Genomic DNA, 25,789 nt, shown 5'->3' with positions numbered 1-25,789 from the left:
AATGAACCTTACGGTGAGAAATTGTACGTAAACATATCTTCACCATTTCTCCACGCCACCGATCTCAGATTTTCCTAGATTTTCTCTGATATTCTTTACCGTAATTCTCCTATACATCTCTTGAATATCGAATCTCAGCTCCCTCTCATTTACAGCTATTGATTTCTTCAGGAAGTAGAAGAGGATTATACATTGTTGTTGGTGAAGATTCCGCCCATCTCCTCCGAGCCAGGATTCTGCACTGGCGGCGCCCATCTTCTGGCGATAGTGGTCTTTCGACTGGTGGCCCCGTGGATTGGGGATGGACCAAAAAATATCCTCCACTGTACAATCCTGGGCATCCGACCGGTTGACTTATTTCCTCTGGTTATTGGATGGCTGAGATTGTCTCAATGTGGGTTTCTTTGCAGCAGGTGATCCGGAGTGGATGATTGGTCTGGGCCGGTGGAAGGTGGGAGTCATCCTGTAAGGAGTGCTGGCCCGAATGAAAACTCTGGTAATTATGGTTAGGGGTCATTTGGATGCCTGTGAATGGGGCTAACTGTAAATGATTTTCAGGCTCTTTAGGGAGCTTGGAAATGTGAAATGGAATTGAAGGTAAATAAATTGGGAGTATATGGCTTATTTAATTGTGTTTGGATGGGAGTAAATGAAATGCATTTTAAATCCAAAATATTCTGTTTGGAATGCATTTGAATTTTTCAATATACTCACACGAACATATGTGATATCCCAAATCAGCTTTAATAACCCAAAATAATACACATACGTGATATTTAACAAAATGATTGTAATAAGCCCATTAAAATATATACTTTAGAAAAAAAGAAAGAAGAGACTATAAGTGATTTAAACCTGTAAATCATTTACCACTTAAAGCATTTACAGGCATCCAAACGACCCCAAAGTGGTTTTAAGGTTTGGAGCTTATTCTTTTGTTTTATCTCCTTTACAATTTGGTTGGTAGATAAGAGATTTAGAATTTCATATGAAGATTTGAGTTTGTTGATATCATTGTAGAGCAATCAGTGACCTTTTTTTCTGATTTTTTTGTGAATTTTATTAAACCTTATTTCTTGAAGTTGGAATGTGGTTTCATGCTTCTGGTGTAGAATCTAAAGAAATGCAATAAAGAAAAGGAAAGAAGAACTTTGTTGTTGTAATTTGCATCAAGAGTACATGAGCAGAATGAGAATAAGAAAAAGAGATATTTTGGGGACTCACTCACCTAAGAGGTTAGTGAATCACTCACCCAACAAGGGATAGCTTGGGAACTCACCCAAAGGGTTGGGGAATCACTCACCCAACAGAGGATATCTTGGGGACTCAATCACCCAAGGGGTTGGAGAATCACTCACGTAACATGAGAGGAATCACTCAACTCACAAATACAAAGCTTGTAGAAAACAACTCTAAAATGCCATCTCTCATGTAATGACTATTGCATATATAAAAGGACAACTTGAGTATGATATAATGCTTCTTGGTGTACTAAGGACTGCATCAATCTCCTACCCATTAAAAAAAAAACTCGTCCTCGAGTTCGGCTTAGTAATTATTTCCCACATTCTTCCGTCGAGATCCCGTAACTCCTCGTCATTGGTCCAACTATCTTCGTATTGGGGCTTGTTCTTCCATTGGACGAGATATTTAGCACAGGTATCTTGCCTTGTACTTATAGACCGTCGGTAGAATGTTAGTAGGCCACCAAAGCATTGCACTTCGATAACCGATTTTGGGGTTGGCCGCTCTACAATTGCTTTGATCTTCTCCTCATTTACTTTGACACCTTTGGATGAGACAAAATAACCCAAGAAGATTACACTGTCGACACGAATGAGCACTTTTTGAGGTTGACATGTAGTTTTTCATCATGCAAAACTTGCAACACTTGACGCGTGTGGTTAGTATGCTCACAAATAGAAGAACTAAATATAAGAATACCATCAAGGTAAACAACAACAAATTTTCCAATAAAAAGTGTAATGCTTGATTCATGAGTCTTGTGGAAGTGCTAAGTGTGTTTGACAATTCAAATGGCATTACTAGCCATTCATAAAGGTTCTCTTGAGTTTTAAAAGCGGTTTTTCATTCATCACGCGGATGGAAATGAATTTGATGGTACTAACTTCTAAGGTCAATTTTTTAAAACACTTGAGCTATGTCCAACATGCCATCAAGTCTAGGAATTGGAAAACGGTATCTTGTTATTATCTTGTTGATAGCTCAACTATTGATACACATCCTTCAAGTTCCATCTTTCTTTGGAGTGAGGAGGGCGGGGACCACATATGGACTTAGGCTTTCTTGGATAAGTCATTTCTTTAATAATCATTCCACTTGCCTTTAGAGCTCGGCATGCTTTATAGGGCTTATGCAGTAATATGACAAATTTGGCTCGAAATGCTCCATAGGGCTCATGCAATAATGTGGCAAATTTGACAATGTGGCACCAAACATCAAATCAATTTAGTGTTGGATGTCACACATCAGTGGTAACTCATCCGAAAGCTCTCCGAATGTAATATGGAAAGATTCTTTCAAGAGTTTCACCATGCATTTAGGTATTTCTCTCACTTCTTTCTTAGGGGTGTCTTGGGCTACAAGGGCATAAACATGGGTCATTTCCCTATAAGTTTCTTCAAAATGTTTTAGAGACAAAAGATTAATTTGTTGCTCTTTGGGGACACGAGGACGAATTTCCTTTAGAGGAATCAATACATATTTTACTCCATCGAGTGAAAGAGAATAAACATTTTTCCCAACATGATGAACATCTCGGTCATATTGCCATGGCAGCCCAAGTAAAATGCGGCAAGCATCCATAGGTAAGACCGTAGACATCCAATCAAAGTTCATCACAATACTCACCAATGGAGAATTTCACCAAATACCTTTCATTGATAGGGATTTCATCTCCCTTTTTTAACCAAGAATTTTTGTAAGGGCTAAGATGCTTTTCACTTTTCAATTGTAACTGAGACAATTTTTTTGGCAACCATATTTTCACAATTACCGAATCAATTGAAATCAAACATTTCCGACTATAAGTGGTGCAAAAAGTATAAAAAAAATATATTACCATGTAGCCAATGGTCATTTTCTTGGCTTTTTGGGGCGGTTAAAACTCGTCTTATCACAAGACTTTCAGCACCATTATCGGGGTCACATACCTCTTGGTAGGCTTCATTATCATCTTTGGAATCATAAACAACCGCATCATCATTCTCATCGATTAGATTTAATTGGTAGCTAACCCTTTTTTTAGGACACTCATAAGCCAAATGTCCTTTCTCTCTACATCGAAAACATGCATTATCTCCAGTTTTTTCACATGGAGTGCTACAGTTTCTTTTCCATCATTTCGGTTCGGGAATTTGGTAGACTGTGTAACAAACCTTTTGTCTGTAGAAGTTCCCGCATTTGAACCTTTCTCAAAGCGCCTAAAAGAAATCCTTTTTAAATTTTCTCCCACTATCAAAGACTTTTGATATTCCTCTTCAAGATTACTTTAGTGATGTAAACTTATCTCATCATGGATAGATGATTTCAAACCACTTAAGTATCTTGCTACAATTGATCATTGGTTCCTTATAAATTTACCCAACTTAAATATTTATAAAATTCTTCGGTACAATTAGTCACATCTTGATCATTCTTTTGCTAAAGATGATGAAACTTTCTATATAAAGTTTGAGAATAATCGAGAGGGAAGAATTTATCTCTAACTTTAATTTCATTTCGGCCCATGGATTAATTCACAGAGTTCCTTTCTGTTTACGACTTCGTTGGTATCGTTGCCACCAAACTAAGGCATGTCCTTTGAGTTTTGTAGCAATAAATTTAACTTCTCTCTCCTCGGATAATTCTTTCTACTCAAAGAAAGAATCCAAAGAAGTGACCCAATCACAATAACATTCGGGATCAAGGTTACCATCAAAGTCGGGAACGTCTGCCTGGATGCTCTTGTCGGCATTTTATAGAGCACGAGCAAGTCATTCCATCGCCCAAGTTGATTGCGGTGGAGCTTGTCGTGATGAAGCTTGTTGGGATGGAGCTTTAGTAGAACTTGAAGAGTCGGAGAACAACTCTTCATTGAACATATTGGGAACGTCGACTGGTGGATGCATACGTGTAAGAGGTTCCATCGGTTCATTCATGGGGCTTTGATCGGGGAGCCTATGCAAAACCTCCTCCATCATACGTTGAAGGTGGTTATTGGCTTGTTTCAATTCCTCCACTTTGGCACGCACATGGACATCTATGAGTGGAGCCGTATGACGGTGTTGGCCTTGTCTTCGCACCATGGATATCGACTTGCTCTGATACCACTTGATGTAGAGCCCATAGAAATGCAATAAAGAAAAGGAAAGAATAACTTTGTTGTTGTAATTTGGATCAAGAGTACATAAGCCAAATGAAAATAAGAAAAAGAGATAGTTTGGGGACTCACTCACCCAAGGGGTTAGAGAATCGCTCACCCAACAAGGGATAACTTAGGAACTCACTTACCCAAGGGAGTGAGGAATCACTCACCCAACAAAGGATAGCTTGGGGACTCACCCAAGCGGTTGGAGAATCACTCACCCAACAAGAGATGAATCACCCAACTCATAAATACAAAGCTTGTAGAAAACAACTTTAAAATGCTCTCTCTCATGGAATGACAACTACATATATAAGAGGAAAACTTGAATATGATATAATGCTTCTTAGTGTACTAAGGACCACATCAGCTTTTATTCGTGTTGTGTTGGAATTGTAAAGTATCGAATGTTGTGATTGCTTAGTTCCCTTTTGCTTACATTTTTCATTTGATTCATGGCTGTTGATTCCTTTTGGCATCTTTTCGTGTTAATTGTGCCTGGGTTTGTTGCTTGGCCTGCCCATGGATGGGGCACATGGCTTTATGGTTGGATCATCTAGACCATCCATCTGGTGGTTCCTACCGTTGATGGGCCACAGGCCAAAATCATTCTGTCTGGACAACCTCAAGTTTTTGATAGTGTTTGCCAAATGGAAGGCAAAAAAAGTTTGTATTCAACATTCAGTAAGGGAATAGTACCATCAGTTGGATCGCTAGGATTGTTCAGTTGACATGACCTGCGTACACTAAGGGCTCCACCAGACGTATCGTTCAGAAGATCCAACCATGCAGCCACATGGGTCCAATCCATGGATATGGACCATGCAATAAGCCTCATCTGTGATTGAACAAAATGACCTTGTTCCTTTTAAATTATCTTGGCTGCGAGCTAATTTAATATCTTTTGATGCAAGCTGCCACCAATTGTCATCATAACCTTGTCCAAAGTATTTGGGTTCGGCTTTATGAATCATGTTTCACCAATCAATCCCAAGATCCTATCATCAGTAAGTGGGGAAGCCATGATATCCCTTCCCACCACTTTTATCCAATCTCTTACATGTCTCCGTTCATCCTCTTTTCAAGCACTTCAATCCTAATCAGTATTCCCTCATGATGCCGATAATGTGCCTATGAATCTGTTGAACAATCCTGCAGCTACAATAACATTCTTAAAAGAATAATATAATGATGAAATAATTCACAATCGAAAGGAGGAGTCATTCTCCGGAAAACTCTAAAAACATAAATGGTGTTCTTGCTTAGGGCCCGTTTGGATACCACCAAATAAGTTACTTTTTCTACTTACAACAATAGATAAGTAACTTATTTGAGATAAGTAAGTTTGGTTTATAATCAATTATAAGTAGCTTTTTTATTTAAAGTTACTTAATCACTCCGGGCTTTTACCATCTTAGGTAGATAATATTGATTTGAAATCAATTGCGATTGAATACTATGATTGAATTTGAAATCAATCTTTTGCTCGAGGAATCCTCATTAAAGATTCATCTAGGATCTCTATAAAAGGGGTGGTGGTGTATGAGATAACCATTCTAAAATTTTCCGAGTATAAGTTTCTTAAATTTTGTAAGAGAAGAAGTTTGATATCAATAAAATTATTTCTCCCTCTATATTCCATTATTCTTGTGGGTGTACTCTTGTCCATTTCTTATGATTCAGGTGTCGAGATCTCATTGGCTCGATAATCGAGTTGCATCACTTTGGTATTTAAAGCAGGTCGTCTTTTGAGATTTTCGACTCTATTTCATCTTCTAATGGCTTCGAAATGGGTGACATGTGAGGAATTTGCACAAGCAACCCAATTGATCTAAGCACTCATAGAGGGAGTAGATCAACTTACGCATACGATAGGCAATCTCACTAATCAAGTAAGAGAGCTTCAATGTGGAGGGAATCCAGAAACGGAAGTTATGAAATAATCTTCAACAACTTCACATCTTTAAAACAACCTCCATATCATCAATCACATCCCCCTATATCTCCCACAAATAGTAAATTGTAACTTTTGATATTTCAGGCCCCAAATCTATAAAATAATAGTCTAAAATCAGCATGGCCCTATGGTGGGCTATGGGCTTGCATCATATTGAAATGTTGGGATTAAGTTCTATATCAACTCGATCTCATTCAATTGTTATAATACTTCCCACAATTGGCAAAACTCCATTTTTAACTTCATATTTTTGGAGGAAAAAATAATGGGGACATCCTGCGCACGCCGTCCACATGTGCACGCGCACCCCCCCCCCCCGCTCGTAGGCCAGAAGGAGGTCCCCACCGTCGATCTGGATTACTAACGACGTTCAGGGAGGGCCTCCTAGCTAGAAGACGAAGTTTTGATTCAAAAGAGTGGGTCCGTTAGTCAACAAAAGCCCATCATGGGATCCCATGATTATGGCCCACTAGTCGGATTGATTTCATATTTTAGGTTTTGCTTGTTGTTATTATTTAGAACATCATGAACGCTTTGGATTTCTTTGTTTGGTTTTTATTTTAGTTTACTTCATCGCTAAGTAATAGGTTGTGCACATGACGCGAGTTTAGGGGTATAGGATTTTCCTTATAAATAGGCACCCCTTGTAGTTCTTTTGATTCATTCAAGTTTAATAAAAATTCCTGCTTTATTTTTCTGCTCACTTAGTGAGTTGTGGAAGAATTCAAAAGTGGGTGCGAAGCTCTCCCTTTTCGAAGGGCTAACTACCGTGGTGCGAAGCCACATCGATTCCGATTCACCCCCATCCTCCATCATTTCTCTTTTTCATCTTCTACCACCATTCATGCTTCAAATTCATCCTTTGTTGCAGCAGTTTTCTTCTTTACAACAGAATTCCAGATTTTGGCCTTGCAGGAGGGCCGAAATTTCGGCGGAGCACCACGCACAAGCCGTAGCTCAGATCGACCTGAAACTTCAGGTTTTTGGAGCACACCCTTGGCTGACCAAGGCCAATGAGAGCTTTTACGCAATCGACGCCCCTTCGCACGTGCGGCCAGGTACTTGCACACGTACGAGCTCCCTAGGCCCGCTGTCCATGCGCGGGAATAGTCATTTTGATCAGATTTTTCTCTTGTTTCCCTCCTTTCATCCCTAATTTTATAAACCCTAACCTTAGATTGTCCTAAATCCCCAATTTCTATATCTTTCTCACCCTAGGGTTCCTTGATTTGAAATTGGTGAATTCCTTGGATTATGGATTGATTGTCATACATGTGTGGATGATTTCTATTTTCCTTTGAATATTGTTTAGTCCATAATTTTATTGCTCCAGTCCTAGCCTGTGTAGGCCTAGATCCGCACAGATTCCCCTTAGCTTGAATGTTCGAACTTTTGTGTAGGATGTGGAATTTATATGTTATTGTTTCTGAATTAGTATGATCTAAGCCTGAAATCTTGCATATCATATTTAAATTTCATGTCCTGCATCAAATTTGGTATCAAAACCTAGGGTTCTTATAGGGGAATACATTACTTGTTCAGGGTTAGTTTGTTTTAGTCCTTCATGCATCCAGTCCATCACATGTAGCTTTTAGGAGTCCATAGTCCCTGATATTAGTTGCTGAAATTTCCGTTAGCAGGAAGTTAGCAATTTACATTGCTGTAACTTTCTGTTATTCCTTTAATTTGACAATTATATTGCTGGATTTTAGTAGCACTGCGTAGTTTCCCTCATACGGAGTCTCATAGGATCATTTAGTCCCATATAGTCGTCGTAGAAAGTCCTTAGGTGGAGTTAGCAAGTTGTACGCTCACATGTACGGGTCATGGTTTTGGCTAGCACCCTACACTAAACATGGAACAACTGCTAGAGTCACTAAACAAGCTGTCCCAGCAGATCGAGTTTTGGGGTGACTGCTTGGAACAAAGCATAAATCAATGCCTTGACTAAATAGAGGCCTCTCTTTGGACAAACCTTACTATTAGGAAAGATGGCCAATCTCAGGCAGGTGGCCGGGAGGATACACCAATGAATGGAGGTGGCCAAGGAATCAGTCATGGGCGTGCACCTATACCCTCATCCCATGAGGGACATCAAGACCATTATTTTGAGGGGTACAACATGTGTGGCCTCGTGGCTAGAGAGAGTGTATCAGAGGCTAGTGTAGAGTTACCCATTGAGGCCATTCCGGTAGTGGATGAGTTTCGTGATGTCGTTCCTGATGATCTACCGGATAAGTCTCCCCTTAGGAGAGATATAGAACACACCAGAACATGGAACACCGTAATACCTATAGCCGAGTTTGCGTTTAATAGTTTTGTCGATAGGTCCACAGGTCTCAGTCCTTATGAAGTCGTTACTGGTTATAAACCTGGGAAACCTCTTGATCTTATCCCTATGTCATTGTCCCATAGGTCGTCAGATCCTACAAAGTTTTTTGCGCATCACATTCATTCATGGCATCAAGAAATCAGGCAGAAGATCATGACTAGTAATGGACATTACTCACTTTCTGCAAACCAACATAAATGTTTCAAGGAATTCAATGTAAGGAACTCTGTGATGATCCGCATCAGGCCAGAGTGGTACCCTCAAGGAGTCGTTAGAAAATTACACGCATATAGTGTTGGACCATTCAAAATTATAAAACGAACCGGTCTCAATGCGTATGTGGCAAATTTTCTACCCTCCATGGGAATTAGTTCCACATTCAATGTGGAGGATGTAGTTGCATTTTAAGGAGCCATTGATGCATTGTCCAGCCTTTCGCTTAACCATCTTGATTCCTTAGACCTTTTCTTTGATCCATGGCCCCCTTTAGACCCATTTTCCCAGCCTCTACATCCTGACCCATTTTTCCAGCCTCTACCTCCTATACCTACCTGTCACGACCCATTTTCCCAGCCTCTATCTCCCATACCTACCCATCCCGACCCATTTTCTCAATCTCTACCTCCCATACCTACTTGTCCCGACCGTTCTTCCCAGCCTCTACCTACCATACTTAACTTTCACACACTCAGAGAAGAAATAGAGGATATCCTGGACCATCAAATAGTTTTAACGTCGGACGATGGGTTTCAGAAGTTCTTGGTCAAGTTGAAGTCATGTCCAGCTTCAACCAATACGTGGCTCGCTGAGGAGGAGCTTCAGAGACTTGATCCTTACATCTCGGAGCGATCCAGGAGTTTTATTTTGCCAATGACAAAATATTCGCAGCCGGGGAGAATTGATGGGGACATCCTGCGCACGCCGTCCACACGTGCACGCACATAACCCCCTTACACTCGTACACCAGAAGAAGGAGGGCTCCACCATCGATCTGGATTGTTAACGACATCCAGGGAGGGCCTCCTATCTAGAAGACGAAGTTTTGATTAAAAATAATGGGCCCGTTAGTCAAGAAAAGCCCATCATGGGATCTTATGATTGTGGCCCACTAGTCGGATTGATTTCATATTTTAGGTTTTGCTTATTGTTATTATTTAGAACATCATGAACGTTTTAGATTTCTTTGTTTGATTTTTATTTTAGTTTACTTTATCGCCAAGTAATAGGTTGCGCACATGACGCGAGTTTAGGGGTATAAGATTTTCCCTATAAATAGGCACCCCTTGTAGTTCTTTTGATTCATTCAAGTTTAATAAAAAATCTTGCTTTATTTTTCTGCTCTCTTAGTGAGTTGTGGAAAAATTCAAAAGTGGGTGCGAAGCCCTCCCTTTTCGAAGGGCTAACTACTGTGGTGCGAAGCCACATCTATCCAAATTCACTCTCATCCTCCATCATCTCTCTTTTTCATCTTCTACCACCATTCGTGCTTTAAATTCGTCCTTTGTTGTAGCAGTTTTCTTCTTTACAGCAGAATTCCAGATTTTGGCCCTGTAGGAGGGTTGAAACTTCGGTGGAGCACAACGCACAAGCCGTAGCTCAGATCGACCTGAAACTTCAGGGTTTTGGAGCACACCCCTGGCTGACCAGGGCCAAGGAGAGCTTTTCTGCAATCGACGCCCCCTTGCACGTGCGGCCAGGTACTTGCGCACATGCGAGCGCCCCAAGCCGGTGTCCACGCTCGGGAATAGTCATTTGGATCAGGTTTTTCTCTTGTTTCCTTCTTTTCATCCTTAATTTAATAAACTCTAACCCTAGATTGTCCTAAATCCCCAATTTCTATCTCTTTTCTCACCCTAGGGTTCCTTGACTTGAAATTGGTGAATTCCTTGTATTATGGATTGATTGTCATGCATGTGTGGATGATTTCTATTTCCCTTTGAGTATTGTTTGGTCCATAATTTTATTGCTCCAGTCCTAGCCTGTGTAGGCCTTGACCCGCACAGATTCCCCTAGCTTGAATGTTTGAACTTTTGTGTGGTATGTGGAATTTATATGTTATTGTTTCTGAATTAGTAGATCCAAGTCTGAAATCTTACATATCATATTTAAATTTTATGTCCTGCATCAAAAAAACTTGTATAATTGATTAAACATCCAAACTCTGTATATTTCAGAAGAGAGGTACAAAAAAAATCATTTTTTTGTACGAACCAAATAAATAGTGTTTTATTATAAAAAAAAAAAAGGCTTTTTGGGGTGATTTAAAAAATAAGGATTGGAGATCAACACCCATTGATAGAATTGAGTAGAGTGTGAAAATGTTTACTAGTGATGGATCGATTTATATGAGGATCACTTGAAAAGAAGGATTTGAGAGGGGCAAAGAACACCACTTGGGTACATGTATACATTTTCGCTTATAGATATAAAAATTTTAACTGTTTAAATTGAAGTTCTCTGTTTTAACATTATTTATATAGGAGATATAGACACATATATGCACATATATAGCCATTTTTCCACTTTGCTTTTCAAGTCTAAACCATATTAAACCGGAACTTTTCATTTCTGAATGTTTGGCGTTTCCATTTCTTTGACTGAATTTTTACTGTGTTTTTAACAATTGAGTCCGAATTGAACTCGAATATTTCCGATACCCTTTTTGCTGTATGCTCTTCTGCTAACAATGATCATGTCTTCTCATTTTAGCATTGATTTATTCTTGTTTCTTTTGCCTTCCTAAGCTTATAAAAATCCACTCCCAAATGACAGTGGATTTCAGTCGGAGAGTCGACCAGGTACTGAGTCACACTGAACTTCACTCAGCACGAATTGTTTGTGAGAAAGCGTTGAGGTATATAACGTTTTGTATTCTCTTTTCACTGGATGATGCCATATTTAAGTTGACATGAAGATGAATAATCCCTGTCAAATTGTGAAATATTGCATTTCTAGATGGATTAGAAACATTACCAATCATGATGTTAGTGAAACTCCATTGGTTCTGACACAATTTGGAGGCTAACAATGCACCCCAGAAAGTGGAACAAGGTGATAGGGAACCTGATTTTCTTTTTCTTTTAAATATGTTGCAGTATTGGCATCTAGGCTAAAACTTGGGTTCAGGTTAACCTGAACCCCCTGAGTTAGGGTCATCTTGTCTAGGTTCTTGGGTTGGGACCGTCAGGTTACAACTGGAATATTCCAATCTGATTTGAAATCCCATTGGGTTTTGGTTGAGCAAATTCGGGTCGGGTTGGGAATAATGACATGTATTTGGGTCGGTCTGGTTGGGCCAGTTTATGGTTTAAGTACAAAGGAATTTGGGTTGGGCACCTCCGATTGGAATTTGGGTTGGGTTGCAGGTTGCAGGTTGGGTCCTCTCAAGGTTGGGTTAGGCTCAGGTTGAACCTTTACCTGACCTAACCAGCCCAAGTTGTGCCTCTACAGGCATCCACATATTGCCTAAAATTAAGGGTGTGTTGAATTGCATTTCATCACTCTGAAAACGAGGAAACAACCAGTTACATTACTTTCAAGTTGAACACCGAAAGAAATGCAGCTGCATCAGGACAGTATTCATTCTGATACAACATTACCCGTTAATTCCTTACCCAGATCCCTGCATAAAGTATTCACCTGTGGTGTATAAAATTGAGGAGCTTCCAGCTGCATCACGGAGACATTTTAATGCTTCATTTTTTTCCTCAACAGCAGAGGATAAAAGAACTCCAGAATCAGTATTTTGACACTGCATACCTTACCACATCAAACCTTCATAGATGTATTTTACGGTGTTTAACCCAAGCACATCTATGGTTATCTTGTGTTTTCAGCTATGATGCTCGGCTAGTCAATGTAGGTAACATATCCCTTTCACTGGATGTCACATGCACCAAAAGTGTATTGTACGTTCTCAGTTTGTTTGAGGTGGCTCTTCATATATGGGCGCCGCACTGGATGTCACATGCACCAAAAGTGTCCTGGACAGGATAATCCTAACCATGTAATTGGTGGCCAGCGAATGGATAGTTGACGGAGAAAATACAGCCATGTCCATATTCAACTGAACAATAGCAAAAGATCTAATGGTTAGGATCTCCCAAATCTAGGAAATTTTTTGTGCGTGGGGCATCTACAGTGGAGCCCATCATATCAACATCGGCTCCACACTAGTACAAACTGAATCATGGCATGTACTGTAGATGTTCTCAGGTCAAGCGTTACATAATGAGAACAACTCATATATGCTGACTGCTACACACTGACATTATGTACCAAACATCTTTCAAAGAAAAGAAAAGAAAAATAAAAAAGAAGAAGAAGAAGAAATAGAGACAAAAAAGAAGAAGAGAACATTCTCTACAAAACCTCCTACCGTCCATTGGTGGTCTTGAGGAATCCCTATGCATATTCTCGCTGGCATTTCATACTAATTGGGACATATGATCTCTTGTTCCCTTGTATGATGCACCAATGTTGCTATGCTTTCGAGTTTTATGTATTCATGTGATGAATGTGCTTGATATGTCCTTTGTTTCTTTGCATCAATCGGCATATTAGTTTGTTTATTACTCAAATGATGCATGTTAGCTAGTAGTACCATGTACAATGATAGGGAGTACATGTTCCTCGAAGCATCTTTCTGTGGGGTATAGGAGTCAGTGCAGGTCATTTACTATTTTAGAAATGGTACGGATCTGTTTGGGACACATGTAAATGGATCTAGACTGTCCAAGAAGTGGGCTACCTTGAATGAGTCATATCCTCAAAATCGCGTAGATTGCAAGTTTTTAACTACTTGATTCCAGAAATAAGTCTCTTTCGAATGTTGAAAAAAAAAAACAAAGAAAATCCCAAATTCTTCAAAATCTTGCCAATTAGATTGATTACCTGTTTTTGGACGGTCCAGTCCATATATGAGTCTCTGTCAAATGTTGGAAAAAAACAAAACCCAAATACTTCATTTTTTTTTCTTGAGTATCAACCCATCCATGTGCTGGCCTATCGGTTGGATTGTCTGGATTGGTTGCTAGTTGTCCTAAGTTATCCGGGTGGTCCATTTACTAAATGGTAGATGACATGCACTGGATTTGGTCTTTTTGTGCATTCATTGAATATTTGTTGACTCGTAGGAGGGTTGGAGCTGGGACAGGAGATCTGCCGGTAGCCAAGACCTGCAGCAAGGGAAAGGCTTCGAAGATCAAGGGCCTCAGAGAGGCTGTCATTGGGCATCGAAAGTACATGAAGGGCAACCATGCATCCTCTGGAATACAGTCTTGGGAATGGGATGCTCTGCATAATTCCTAAGGATTGAATTGCTAGAAATGTTCGAGTCCCAGTGCCCGACACATCAACTAGAGAGATCAGCAGATGGCAAACCATTTCCAAATGAATGGCTTTCGCATTCTGCTCAAACCAGACTTTTCCGATCAGATTCACAATGAGCTAGCTTGGTTAGAGGTAAAAGGTTTTTGGGAAAAGATTGTTAAATGGTGGAAGTCATTTTCTATAGAAGGGGGTGCTGGTTTTGCTCTATTCCAAAAAATAAAGTTGCTTAAACAGAAGATAGGGGAATGGAAAAAAGAGGTCCTGGGTGGTTGAGAGGAGGAGAAGTCCAACATTCTTTCAGAAAGTCAAAGGTTAGATTCCAAAGAAGAGGAAGAGGAGCCAACATATGAGGAAAAAGCTTGGGGAGAGGTGTATAGTGTAAAATACAATGCCAGATTAAGAGAGAAAGAAATTAAATGGCGGCAAAGGTCTAGGGCAACTTGGCTGAAAACATGGGATAAAAATACCGAGTTCTTTCATGCGATGGCTAGTGCTAGAGCGCGAGAAAGTAAGATTTCTTTGTTATTGGTGGATGGGGAAAGGATGGAGGGGAGGCCTAAGATTTGCGAAAATATAGTCCAATATTACAAAAACCTTTTGTCAAAAGAAAAGGGTCATATGCTGATTCTTGATAATTTACACTTTGATGCTATTTCAGTGGAAGATGCGGTTTCTTTGGAAGAACCTTTTTTTGAGGAGGAAATTAAGAAAGCAGTGGCAAATTAGGTGGTGATAAAGCTTCGGGGCAAGATGGTTTTCCAATAGCTTTTTTTTTCGAAATTTTTGGGAGTGTGTGAAGGGAGATGTGTTAGGCTTCATGCAATAATTCTTTCAAAAAGGATTAATAGTGACACAACTAGGGGTTACGCTTCTATTTCTAGCAATGGTTCCAAAAATGGAAGGAGTGAAATGTTTGTAAGATTTCCATCCAATTAGTTTACTAGGTGATCCATACAATATACAAAGGTGTTGGCATCCAGATTTCAGAAAGTGTTGGGCAGTGTGATTTCAGAGTCTCAAGGAGCTTTTGTGGCTGGTAGGCAGATTGCTAATTGCTCTTTAATAGCTAACGAATGTGTCAATTCTTGCTATAGGAAAGAGGAGAAATGTATAGTTTGCAAGCTAGACATTGAAAAGGCATATGATCATGTCGATTGGGCGTTCCTAGATTATATGTTGGGCAGGTTAGGTTGCAAATCAAAATGGTGTTCTTGGATTCAAAATTTTTCATATTGGTGAACGGTTTGCCAAAAGGGTTCTTTGCCGCTTCACGGGGTCTTTGTTAAGGCGATCCATTATCTCCTCTTCTCTTCGTCATAGTTACGGAGGCTCTTAGAAAAATGCTAGGCAGAGGTATTCATGTTGGTTTGTTTGAAGGCTTTGGAGTGGACAATCCAAACGTTCAAATCTCCTACATAAAGTATGCAGATGATACTCTGTTACTATGCAAGGCGGATGATTACTTTGAGCAAAATCTTCGGTCGATTATAGCAAGTTTTGAGGTGGTGTTTGTTGGGGGTTCGCATTTCTCAAGAAGTTCGAGTCTTTGCGTCGATATTTGGTTGTAGGGAAGCTTCCTTTCCGACAACGTACTTGGGTTTATTGTTATGTATTGGGAGACCGACAAAACATATGTGGGACAAAGTGATAGAACGTTGCGAAAGAAAGATGTCCAAGTGGAAAGCTAGGTGCTTGTCATTGGGTGCGAAAATGATTCTAGTGGCAACATCTATGTCAGACCTTCCGATCAATTTTATGTCTCTGTTGAAATGCCCGAAATATGTTCTAAATGCTCTAGAAAGATGTAGGAGGGACTTCTTTTGGGGAGGGTTGGGAGAGAAACAAAGATTTCATTTGTTCAAGTGGGAACAAGCCAAAGGACCAAGGAGGTGCAGGTTTTAGGAAACTAGAGGAGATGAATCTAGTTCTGTTGGGAAAATGGGTTTGGAGGTTTGGGTCAGAGGGATAAGCTAAATGGAGTGATGTAATTTTAAGAAAGTGTGGGATAAAGGAAGGAGGATGGTGGACAAAGGCATCATCTTTGTATCGTTCTTCTTACCTATGGAAATCAGTGGCATTGCTAAAAGAGAGAGTGTAGGAGGGAATAGGCTTCAGTTTGGGAGATGGAAATAGAATTAGATTTTGGGATGATAGATGAGTTGGAGAGGGGAAGTTGAGTGATAGGTTTTCTTCATTAGCATGGCTAGCTAGGGAAGATTGGGCGAAGGTAAGCAATTGTTTTTCAGTAAGGGGTGATGAAGTAATCTGGGTTCCTTTGTTTAGAAGAAATCCGACAGATGAGGAGATTGAGGAATTGGTTCAATTGCTCTAAATGCTTTCAAAGGTTACTCCAGTGTTATTAGATGCAGATTCCATCGCGTGGTTAGAAGTAAAATCTGCTGTTGCATGGTTAGAAGCAAAATCTGGGTCTTTTTCAATGAGATCCCTCTATTCATTTCTAATTGTGAGGAAGATGTTGGGGCATTTTCAACGGCCTATCTTTAGAAATATGGTGCTCCTTTAAAGGTGTTGGCTTTTGGATGGCTAGTGAGGAGGAATAAAGTGCTAACAATTGGTAATCTTTGCAAAAGGAAGTTGTTTCTCCCCATTGTTTGCCTCATGGGTTATAAAGATGTGGAATCGGTAGATCGATCGCTTATTCATTCACTGCACTTTTGCAAAGGAGTCGTGTGATCAGTCTTTGGAGTATGATGGGTGTTTCCAAGTTCAATAGAGGATTTTCTTATCTCTTGGCACGGCGGGGGATAGGGAAATTCGGAAAAAAGAAAAAAGAAAAAAAAAGGCTGCAGAGGTTAAGCTTGTTAGCGAGGCTGTAGAGGTTAAGCTTGTTAGCGGCTCTATCGGCTATATGGTGGGAAAGAAATGTGAGATGCTTCAAAACTAAGAACAAAGGAGTTTTAAAAGTGTTCAAAAGAGCATGCCACAATGTTAAGGAATGGGCAGAAGCGTAATCCTAGCTTATTGTTGCTAGGGTAGTCAGCTTCTTTTTTTTTTTTTTTTAAAATATAAATTCTTGTACATTCGTTTATTTGTATTTATAGGCTTCGGCTTGTTTAAAGAAATACCATCATTGTTTCAAAAAAAAAAAAAACATAAAATAAATGGTTCCTTTGTTCACATCTGGGTGTGTGCCTGGCATTTCATTTCTCAAAACGAAGACGATTTATGCATGAATGCAAGGGTGAATGATTGCTTCTGTAGAAAGGCTGATGGCAAGGGTCAGATAATTGGGGTTGAGCTCATGGCTTGATCGGTATATTGGCCCAGGGCTGATCCCGAGACGGGTGCAAATTAATTATTTAGACAAGCACTCGTTCTCACTCAAGCACCAAGGGAAAAAAAAAAAAAAGGTTGGCTGCGTTTGGATGCACTATTTAATTGAATTGCAATAATTAGTTGAATAAAGTGGAAGTGATAAGATTGCAGTCAAGGACTAGTCTCATATTACATTACTTTTTAGGTTTGAAGTTGAAAGGAATGCAAACTGCAGTTGGGAGGTGCAACATCCTCATTATGAATGCTGGGGCATTTTTTCTTGATTGAACTCAATCATAAATACAGTTGGGCTGTGCGTCCAAACATCCAAATATAGCTTTACTAATGGCCCTATTGGCAAAGTTGGTCGCCATCCAACGGTGGTGATTGCTCGCTTCTTGTCATTCTCCAGACTTGATTGACCGTTGATGTGGCTCATGGTTAATAGAAAACCCTGACTCTTACATTCAACATCACCATTGGTGCTAATCACCATGCAATCAAACTCCCATAGAATTGTGGACTCTGTTGGGATTTGTGTTGCGGAATCATACAAATATGGATCTAGGATAGTAATCCAAGAGCCCCAAGCAATTACAAGAGAACGCAAAGATTTAACGTGGAAAACTCTTTTGGGGCAAAATTACGGCACAAAGCAATAAAAATCCACTATAAAAATATAAATTACAAAGAAAAAAGGATTTACCCAATTCGAACAACCTTGCTACACCCTTTGAAACTCGAGAACACTTTTTAAAAACCCGTAGAATACCTTTAGAAAGTTTTAATATCACTTAGAGATGCTTCAAATTTACACAGTCCGTGCAGAATCTGCATAATCTTCGACTGGTCGAAGACCTTGTAAATTTCGGATACATTGTTGCTGGACTTCGAATCGAACTTGCTTAGACTAGTCGATAATAATTAAGATTTAAGACATTTTTTTGACAACCGACTCACTTGAGTTAACTTGGTCTTGGTTGAGACTAGGAGTCACCGTTGACTGGGGTGAGTCTGGCCGATTTACCATGAATCGGGCGTGTCTTAACTTGACGAATCGGAACAGTTGGGACTAGTGGCCGAGAGAAAAAAAGTGAAAGGATTGGATTGGCGATGGGACCCACTGGCTTTGGCTTTTAGGTGTAAGTACCCTTACTGTGGGGCCCACACTGATGATTTGTTGTATATCCATGCGTTTTTCCTGCCCATTTTAGGAAGTGGTCCCAAAAAATTAAGCAGATTCAAATCTCGGGTGGACCACGCCACAGGAATCAGTGGTGATTGTAGACCCATCATCAAAAACTTCTGAGAGCCCACTGTAAGCATATGCGTAATGTTTATTTGCCATCTAACCCGTTGGTAATGTCAAAAAGACCCGGATGAAGGTCAAATACAAAGATAGCTTGATCTAAAACTTTTGTGGCTTATGACACGATTTTAATGGTCATTCACCACATTTTTAGTTGTGTGGTGCACCGAAGATTTGGATCTGCTTAATTTTTGGGATGACGTACTAAAATGAGCTGAAAAAACAGATGGGCGGGGAGTGGATATACAACTCATTCATCAAGATGGGCCCCACACGGTAAGGGTAACCCCCACTGAGGTAATACCTAATCCGCTCCCTGTTAGGTGTTGGTGGGATGAGGTGGTCCACTTAGTTGGACGGTGATGAAGATCTGAGGTTTCACTGTGGATGCCCTAGGTTGAAATATCTTCCTGCTGCGCATGTAATACTTCTCGCCCTCAATGAATAGTGATCTGCAGTTGCATAGCATGAAACGGATTGGCCATTCCCCCAGACACCACCCAATGCTGGTGGTCGGTGCTCTGTGGGCCCCACAATGATGTATGTATTTCATCCATGCCATCCAGCTATTTTTACAAATCATTTTACAGTATGAAACCAAAAACGAGGTATATCCCAATCTTAAGTGGACCACATTACAGGAAACAGTGTTGAATGAGCGTTGACCATTAAAAAACAATCTGGGGTCATAAAAGTTTTGTATCAAGCTGATTTTTGTTTTTTCCCCTCATCTGAGATTGTATGACCTAATCAATATATTGGATGTCAAATAAACAGTACAGTGGATTGTAATGGTGGATATCCAATTACTATTGTTTTCATGTGGTGTGGTCCACCTGGGATTATATACCTCTCATTTTTGGGTTCAAGCCATAAAATGGTCTGTAAAAATGGATGGACAGAATGGATGAAACACATACATCATGGTGAGGGCCACGGAGCACCAACCAGCAGCCACGGGGCTGGTGTCAGGGGGGAGAAGCCAATCCGTTTCCTCAATTTACACCGTAGCCCCATGTGGGCCAGGACGTGGATTAGCTACCGACAGGTTGAGCGGCGAGACTCGCAACGGATGTGACGTCACCAAGTTCTGTGGGCCCACCATCATATATGTTGTATCCCACCGTCCATCCATTTGGAGAGATCATTTTAGAATATGAGGCAAACAATAAGGTAGATCCACAGCAGTAGTAGACCCCATCATAGAAAACAGGGGAGAGTGACGACCACCTTTGAAACCTTCCTAAGGTCCACTATGATATTTCTTTGAGATCACCTCTTCATACGTTAACAGAGACATGAAGTAAGTTAAAACACAAATATCATCTTGATCTAAAACTTTGTTAGCCATTAGAAGTTTTTAATAGTGGGCGTCAATCTCTCACTGGCTTCTTTAATGGGTCCACTCGAGCTATCTGACTCATTCTCTGTCTCATGTGCTAAAATGATCTCTCCAATTGGAAATCTTGGTGATGTTACTTCAGTAGCAAGGCTGTCGGTAGCTAAATCCGTGTCAGTAGGTAAGTGCTAGTCTCAGTGATAGATACCTAGTTTCAACGCTGAGGTCCTGGTACAGGTCCTTAGTGGGGTTGGCTGACCGTGAAGTGTCAACTGACAGTGGGGTGTACTAGCAGGCTCATAAAAAAAAGAGTTGAAAAAATAAAAAAGTCTGTCGGCAGCAAAATCCGTGTCATTAGCTAAATCCCCTTCCATGTGGACTCGGATTAGTTAGCTGAGTAGGGAGACTCCATATTACGTCACCAAGTTACGTGGGCTCCACGATAATATATATATTGTATCCAAACCGTCTATCCATTTGGAGAGATGATTCTAGGACATGAGCCAAAGAATGAAGCAGAGCAAGCTCCAGTGGACCTCATCACAGAAATCAGTGGGGAGAGTGATGCTTACAGCTGAAACCTTCCTAAGGTCCACCATGTTATTTATTTGAGATCCAACCTGTCCATGAGTTAACAAAGACATTAAATAAGAGACAGCACAAATATCAGCTCAATCGAAAACTTCTGCAGTCCTTGGAAGTTTTAACGGTAAGCGTCCAATCCCCACTGTTTTCTATAGTGGGTTCACTTGAGCTTTCTAAAGCATTCGTTGGCTCATACCCTAAAATGGTCTCTCCAAATGGATGGACGGTGTGGATACAAAGCATACATTATGGTGGGGCTCACAGAACTTGGTGATGTCACTTTCGCTACTCACTAGCTAATCCGCGTACGCCTTGATCATTTTGCCCAAGTGCATCTAAAGCCTTATCTTGCATGGAGTTGCGTTTGACTCGTTCTCATCGTTCGCCTATCTAGACCGTCCGTTATGTCCAGTCCACTCTTCCAAAGAATGATCTTGCTGATCTACTATTGCGTGCCACTGATGGATGGTTTGGATCATCCCGGTCCAGATTGATGACGTGGACCATCCAGATGTCTAAATCTAACCACGTGTATGGAAAAACCCGAACGCGGATTAGATACTGACAAATTGAGTAGGAGTCGGCTACTGAAGTGACGTCACTAAGTTCTGTGGGCCCCATTGTGATGTATGTGTCGTATTCATACTATCCATCCATTTTTAGATATCATTTTAGGGCATGAGCCAAAGAATGAGGGAGATAAAAATCTGTAGTGGATCCCACCACAGAAAACAGTGGGGAGAGTGATTCTCACCATTGAAACTATCCTAAGGCTCACATAATGTTTATTTGAAATCCACCTGTTCAAAAGTTAAAAAAGATATAAAATACGAAAAAACATAAATATCAGTATAATCTAAAACTTTTCTGGCCTTTAGAAGTTTTTAATAGCGGGTGTCACTGTTCCCACTGTTTTCTATGCTGGGTCTACTGATTTAACTCATTATTTCTATATTTACCTAAAATGATCTCTGCAAATGGACGGAAGGTGTGGATACAAAAAATATATCATGGTGGGGCCCAAGGAACTTGGTAACGTCACTTGAGTAGCCAGTCTCGCCACTCAACCTGTCAGTGGCTAATCCGCGCGCGAAAAACCCCGTCTTCCACAGCCAAAAAGTGCCCACACGTGCCAAAGTAGCCACACATGTGATATAAATACCACGTGAACTTTCTCTGGTCCAAAAGTGGGGTTGGCCACTCATCTCTGGCTGTGATAGGTATGTGGGCCTATCTAGTGAACATAGCGGATCTTGCACGCGTGTCATTTAGCACGTGCAGAGCTCCTGCTCGTGCACACTTCTGCGAGGAGCATTTCTTCACTTCGAAGTCAGGCCATTTCCCCCTCAGGGGGCCGCAGCATACAAAACAAACGGCGGCTTTAAACAGTTAGTTTGTACGTTGTGGCCAACCTAAGGCTGAAAATGCCTAATTTTTGGGCAGAACCAAACGAAAGGCTCAGATCTCGCAGGCGTGTTCCCAATTGGCGAATGGAGATGCGCAGGGCTCAAGCGCTTGCGGTTTTTGCTAGCCTCCGGATTCTCAGTTTCCTTTTTTTGCTCATGAGACACGTGCCGTCCATTTATCGGGAACGGATTAGGTGTAACCCGGGTAACACCTACCCTTACCGTGGGCCCATTTTGATGATATGTTTTATATCCACGCCGTCCATCTATTTTTCCCAGCCCTTTTTAGGACGTTGTCCCAAAAATTCAAGCAGATCCGATTCTCAGATGAACTACACCCCAGGAAACAGTGGCGATTGAACGTCCACCATTAAAAACTTCACTTGGCCCACCGTAAGTAGATAAATAATTTTTATTTTCCATCCAAACCGTTGATGAGTTCAATCAGATCTAGATGAAATGAAAATACAAATATCAGTTTGATCTAAATCTTTTATGGCCTACATGAAGTCTCTACTGACTATTCACCATTATTTCGAATGGTGTGGTCCATCGTAGATTTGGATCTGTTTGATTTTTTGTATAAAATCTTAAAATTATCTTAAAAAGAAGATAGACAGAGTGGATATTAATATATTCATCAACATGGGACCCATACAGTAAGGATAACACCCACTAAGGTGTTACCCGGGTAACACCTAATCCGCTCCTCCATTTATCAGCTATTAATGACTCCAGAGGAAGATGCTCGAAAATTCCACCTCCCTACTACAATCTCAACCGCAGTCAGCGATATGCGTCTCCTCCACATCGCTAAACTGTGGCAATTCCTCTGCCGTGCCGTGGCCCACATTCAGTTCGATCTAGACCATCCAAATCGTGGCCCTTCTTATAGACTAATCAAACTGTATAGATAGCCCTCGCCGGATGATATTAGCTTCTAAATCTGGAGCGGCTTTCCTGTAACCTTTTGGGGCCCACCGCGAATGTCCTCTGGTAGCTGTTCCGTCCATCAGTTTCATCCGGGTTAGTACAGGAAACGGATTGGCTTCCCCCCTGCCACCAGCCCGGTGGCTGACGGTCAGTGCTCTGTTGGCCCTACCATGATGTATGTTTTTCATCCATTCTGTTCATCCATTTTTACTGATCATTTTAGTTTGTAATCCCAAAAATGAGAGGGATATAAATCTCAGTTGGACCACACCACGGGAAAATAATAGTGATTGGATATCCACTATTAAAATCCTCCTAAGGCACAATGTACTGTTTATTTGACATCCAATCTATTAATTAGGTTATAAAGACCCGTATGAAAGGAAAAAACAAAAATCAGCTTGATCCAAAACTTTTATGGCCCCCAAAAAGTTTTTAATGGTCCACGTTCATTCAACACTTTTTGGTGTCATTTGGTCCACTTTATATTGGGATATACCTGAGTTTTGCTCTCGTACCATAAAATGATCTAAAAAATAGATGGACGGCATGGATGAAACACATACATCATGGTGGGGCCCACAGAGAACTTGGAGTAGCCAATCCGTTTCGGTTACTACACGATTGAAAAAATGAAGCAGATCCAAAACTCAAAAGCGAAGCATTCCACCCAAACAGTGGGGATGAAAACGTCCACCGTTGAAATCTTCCTACGGCTACGATGTTTATAGGCCATCGGTAGCTCATCCTAAAACAGTGCGGGGATGAAAACGTCCGCCGTTGAAATCTTCCTACGGCTATGATGTTGATAGGCCATTGAGAGCTCATGAGGTTATTACGAAGGAATGGAAAACGCAAATATCTGCCCGATTCAGAACCTGTGGCCAGGTTTCATCGGCGGTTGTTCAATCCCCACAGTTTCTTACGGAAATGGCCCAGGTCAGTTTTGGATCTGCCTAATCTCTAGGGTCTATGTCCTAACATGAGCTGACGGACGGAGTGGATTTCACACGGACAGGAAAGTTGCGTTCTCTCGAAGTCCATCCCACTACAGTTATTATATTCACGGTTCATCTGATGGACAGCAAATGGATGGTTGAGATCATCAGATCATTGGAATTTGAAGTGATGCCCGTAAAAGCCGGGCCCAAAGACTGAGTGGCTACCCACGTGTGGACACGTGTAGGTTGGAAGAATCAGTACAATTTTAGCTGAGGCAAATGCACATTATAGTCATGCCCTTTCCCGTCCTCTACCCTTTCTCCTTCCCTCACTGAGAGAGAGGAAAATATCGTTAGGTTTCTGTCAGTCGCATCCCATCTCCGACACTCCTCCGCCCCTTCTCCACATGCGCAGAAGAAGACATTTCATTTCAATTTCATTTCCATCTCATTTCGTTGTATTTCATTTCACTTAGAAAGAGAATACCAGTGAGAAGAGGATTTCCTTCTCCTAGAAGCTTCCTTATCCTGCGCACTCCATCCTCCTTATCCTGCGCACCCCACTCTCATTTTCTTTTGGCCTTTTCTTTTGAGGTGAGAAAAATGGCGGATTTACAACCACCGTCGGAAGCTCCGATAAACGGTCCGCCTTCGGACAATCTCGGCCCTTCTTTGGTGGGCTCGAAGCGGCAGCGGCGGCCCAGCGTACGATTAGGCGACATAGGCGAGCAATCGGCTGCTGCAATCACTTATGAAGCGTATGTTCGCAGAAGCAAGCAGTGGAAGGTTCCTCCTGGTGGCCCGCTGAAGGAATCGGCGGCTGGGAAGGGGTTGTCGAAGACCCGGCCGCTGGTGAATATCGGGAACGGCGATTCTCACGAGATACAAGAGTCCGAGGACAAGAACCCATCTGGGGATTTGGATTCAGTGGTGATTGGGAGCTGGAAGAAGGATCTGAAGGCGAAGAGAGGACCGGCAGCGGCTACCGGTGGCCCTACGATGACGAAGAGGGTGAGGTCGAATTGGGTCTCGAGGGTCGAGGAAGGAGCTGAGAATGATGAGAAATCAAGTGGTTTCAATGGCGATGAGGAGGAGGAAGAAGAAGAAGAGGATGGGGGGTTTAGAGATTTCATCCCAGAAGGGTCAGAAAGCCCGTCGAAGGAACGGAGCCCGATCCAATCGATGGAGAATACTGACGGTCGAGATTGGAAGTGCGGGACAACGAGCGTTGAGAGGAATGGAATCAGTGATAGGAGGTGCCGGTCACTTGATGATGATGTCCACATGTGGCTAAACGGATTGGGGTTGGGTCGGTATGCCCCAGTCTTTGAATTGCATGAGGTAGATTATGAAGTGCTGCCGCTGTTGACATTGGAGGATCTCAAGGATATGGGGATAAATGCTGTCGGCTCCCGCCGGAAAATGTATTGTGCGATTCAAAGGCTGGGAAAGAGCTTTACGTGAGGGTTCCAGATAGTGTAGGGTGAATGTAAGTGGCAAAATAGTGGAAAATGCTCGGCCATGGCAAAAATTGGACGGTTGGTGCTCGTTGTTTTGAACTTGCAAGTTTTGGAATCTAATGGTTATATTTCTTTATCTTGCGGCCGTGCTTTGTATATCTTGATGTAACTCGTCTTTCCTTTTTTGATAATGTTATTAAAGCGCTTTCCTTTTGAGATAATGGTTGGTGGGCATGTTTGTGCTTTTCTTACAAAGATTTGATTATTCATTGGCGGTTATATTTGATGTTTTGCTTCTAGAAATCATCATGCATATTCTGAGGATGCATACCAGATTAGCTCACTGGATAAAGAGTGGCCAATGAATTTTATATGCAATTCTCCTTTTGTTCATGGTAGTTGGTTTATTTTTCCTATTTGTCAATAGACTATTGTTGAACATCCTCTGCTAGATTATTATTATTTATTGTTGGTGGTCTATTATTACATGGTACTTGTATTTTGAGCTTTTTCTTTAATAATATGATTTGAGTAGATGCTAAGTAGTAAGAACA

General features: G+C 41.1%; 1 protein-coding gene and 1 long non-coding RNA gene across 2 annotated transcripts; both read left to right on the top strand.

The window, feature by feature from the left end:
• The first annotated feature begins 16 nt into the window (after nt 1-16).
• LOC131239356 (uncharacterized) lies at nt 17-17,489 on the top strand. Its single transcript, XR_009168141.1, has 3 exons — nt 17-496; nt 11,428-11,509; nt 13,791-17,489. It is a non-coding gene; the product is annotated as an uncharacterized LOC131239356 (long non-coding RNA).
• Nucleotides 17,490-24,060: 6,571 nt separating this feature from the next.
• LOC131239355 (uncharacterized) lies at nt 24,061-25,456 on the top strand. The gene has a single exon (XM_058237033.1). The coding sequence runs from the start codon at nt 24,379-24,381 to the stop codon at nt 25,237-25,239; it is 861 nt and encodes a 286-aa protein (XP_058093016.1). The 5' UTR covers nt 24,061-24,378; the 3' UTR covers nt 25,240-25,456.
• The last annotated feature ends 333 nt before the right edge of the window (nt 25,457-25,789 follow it).

This window comes from Magnolia sinica, chromosome 3 (genome assembly GCF_029962835.1).
Source record: "Magnolia sinica isolate HGM2019 chromosome 3, MsV1, whole genome shotgun sequence".
Taxonomy (NCBI): Eukaryota; Viridiplantae; Streptophyta; class Magnoliopsida; order Magnoliales; family Magnoliaceae; genus Magnolia; species Magnolia sinica.
The sequence above is the reverse complement of the archived record's forward strand: the minus strand, read 5'-3'. Positions and strand labels throughout refer to the sequence as shown.

Coding starts and splice junctions, on each gene's coding strand:
- LOC131239355 (XM_058237033.1), top strand. CDS start 24,379: ATGGCGGATTTACAACCACCGTCGGAAGCTCCGATAAACGGTCCGCCT.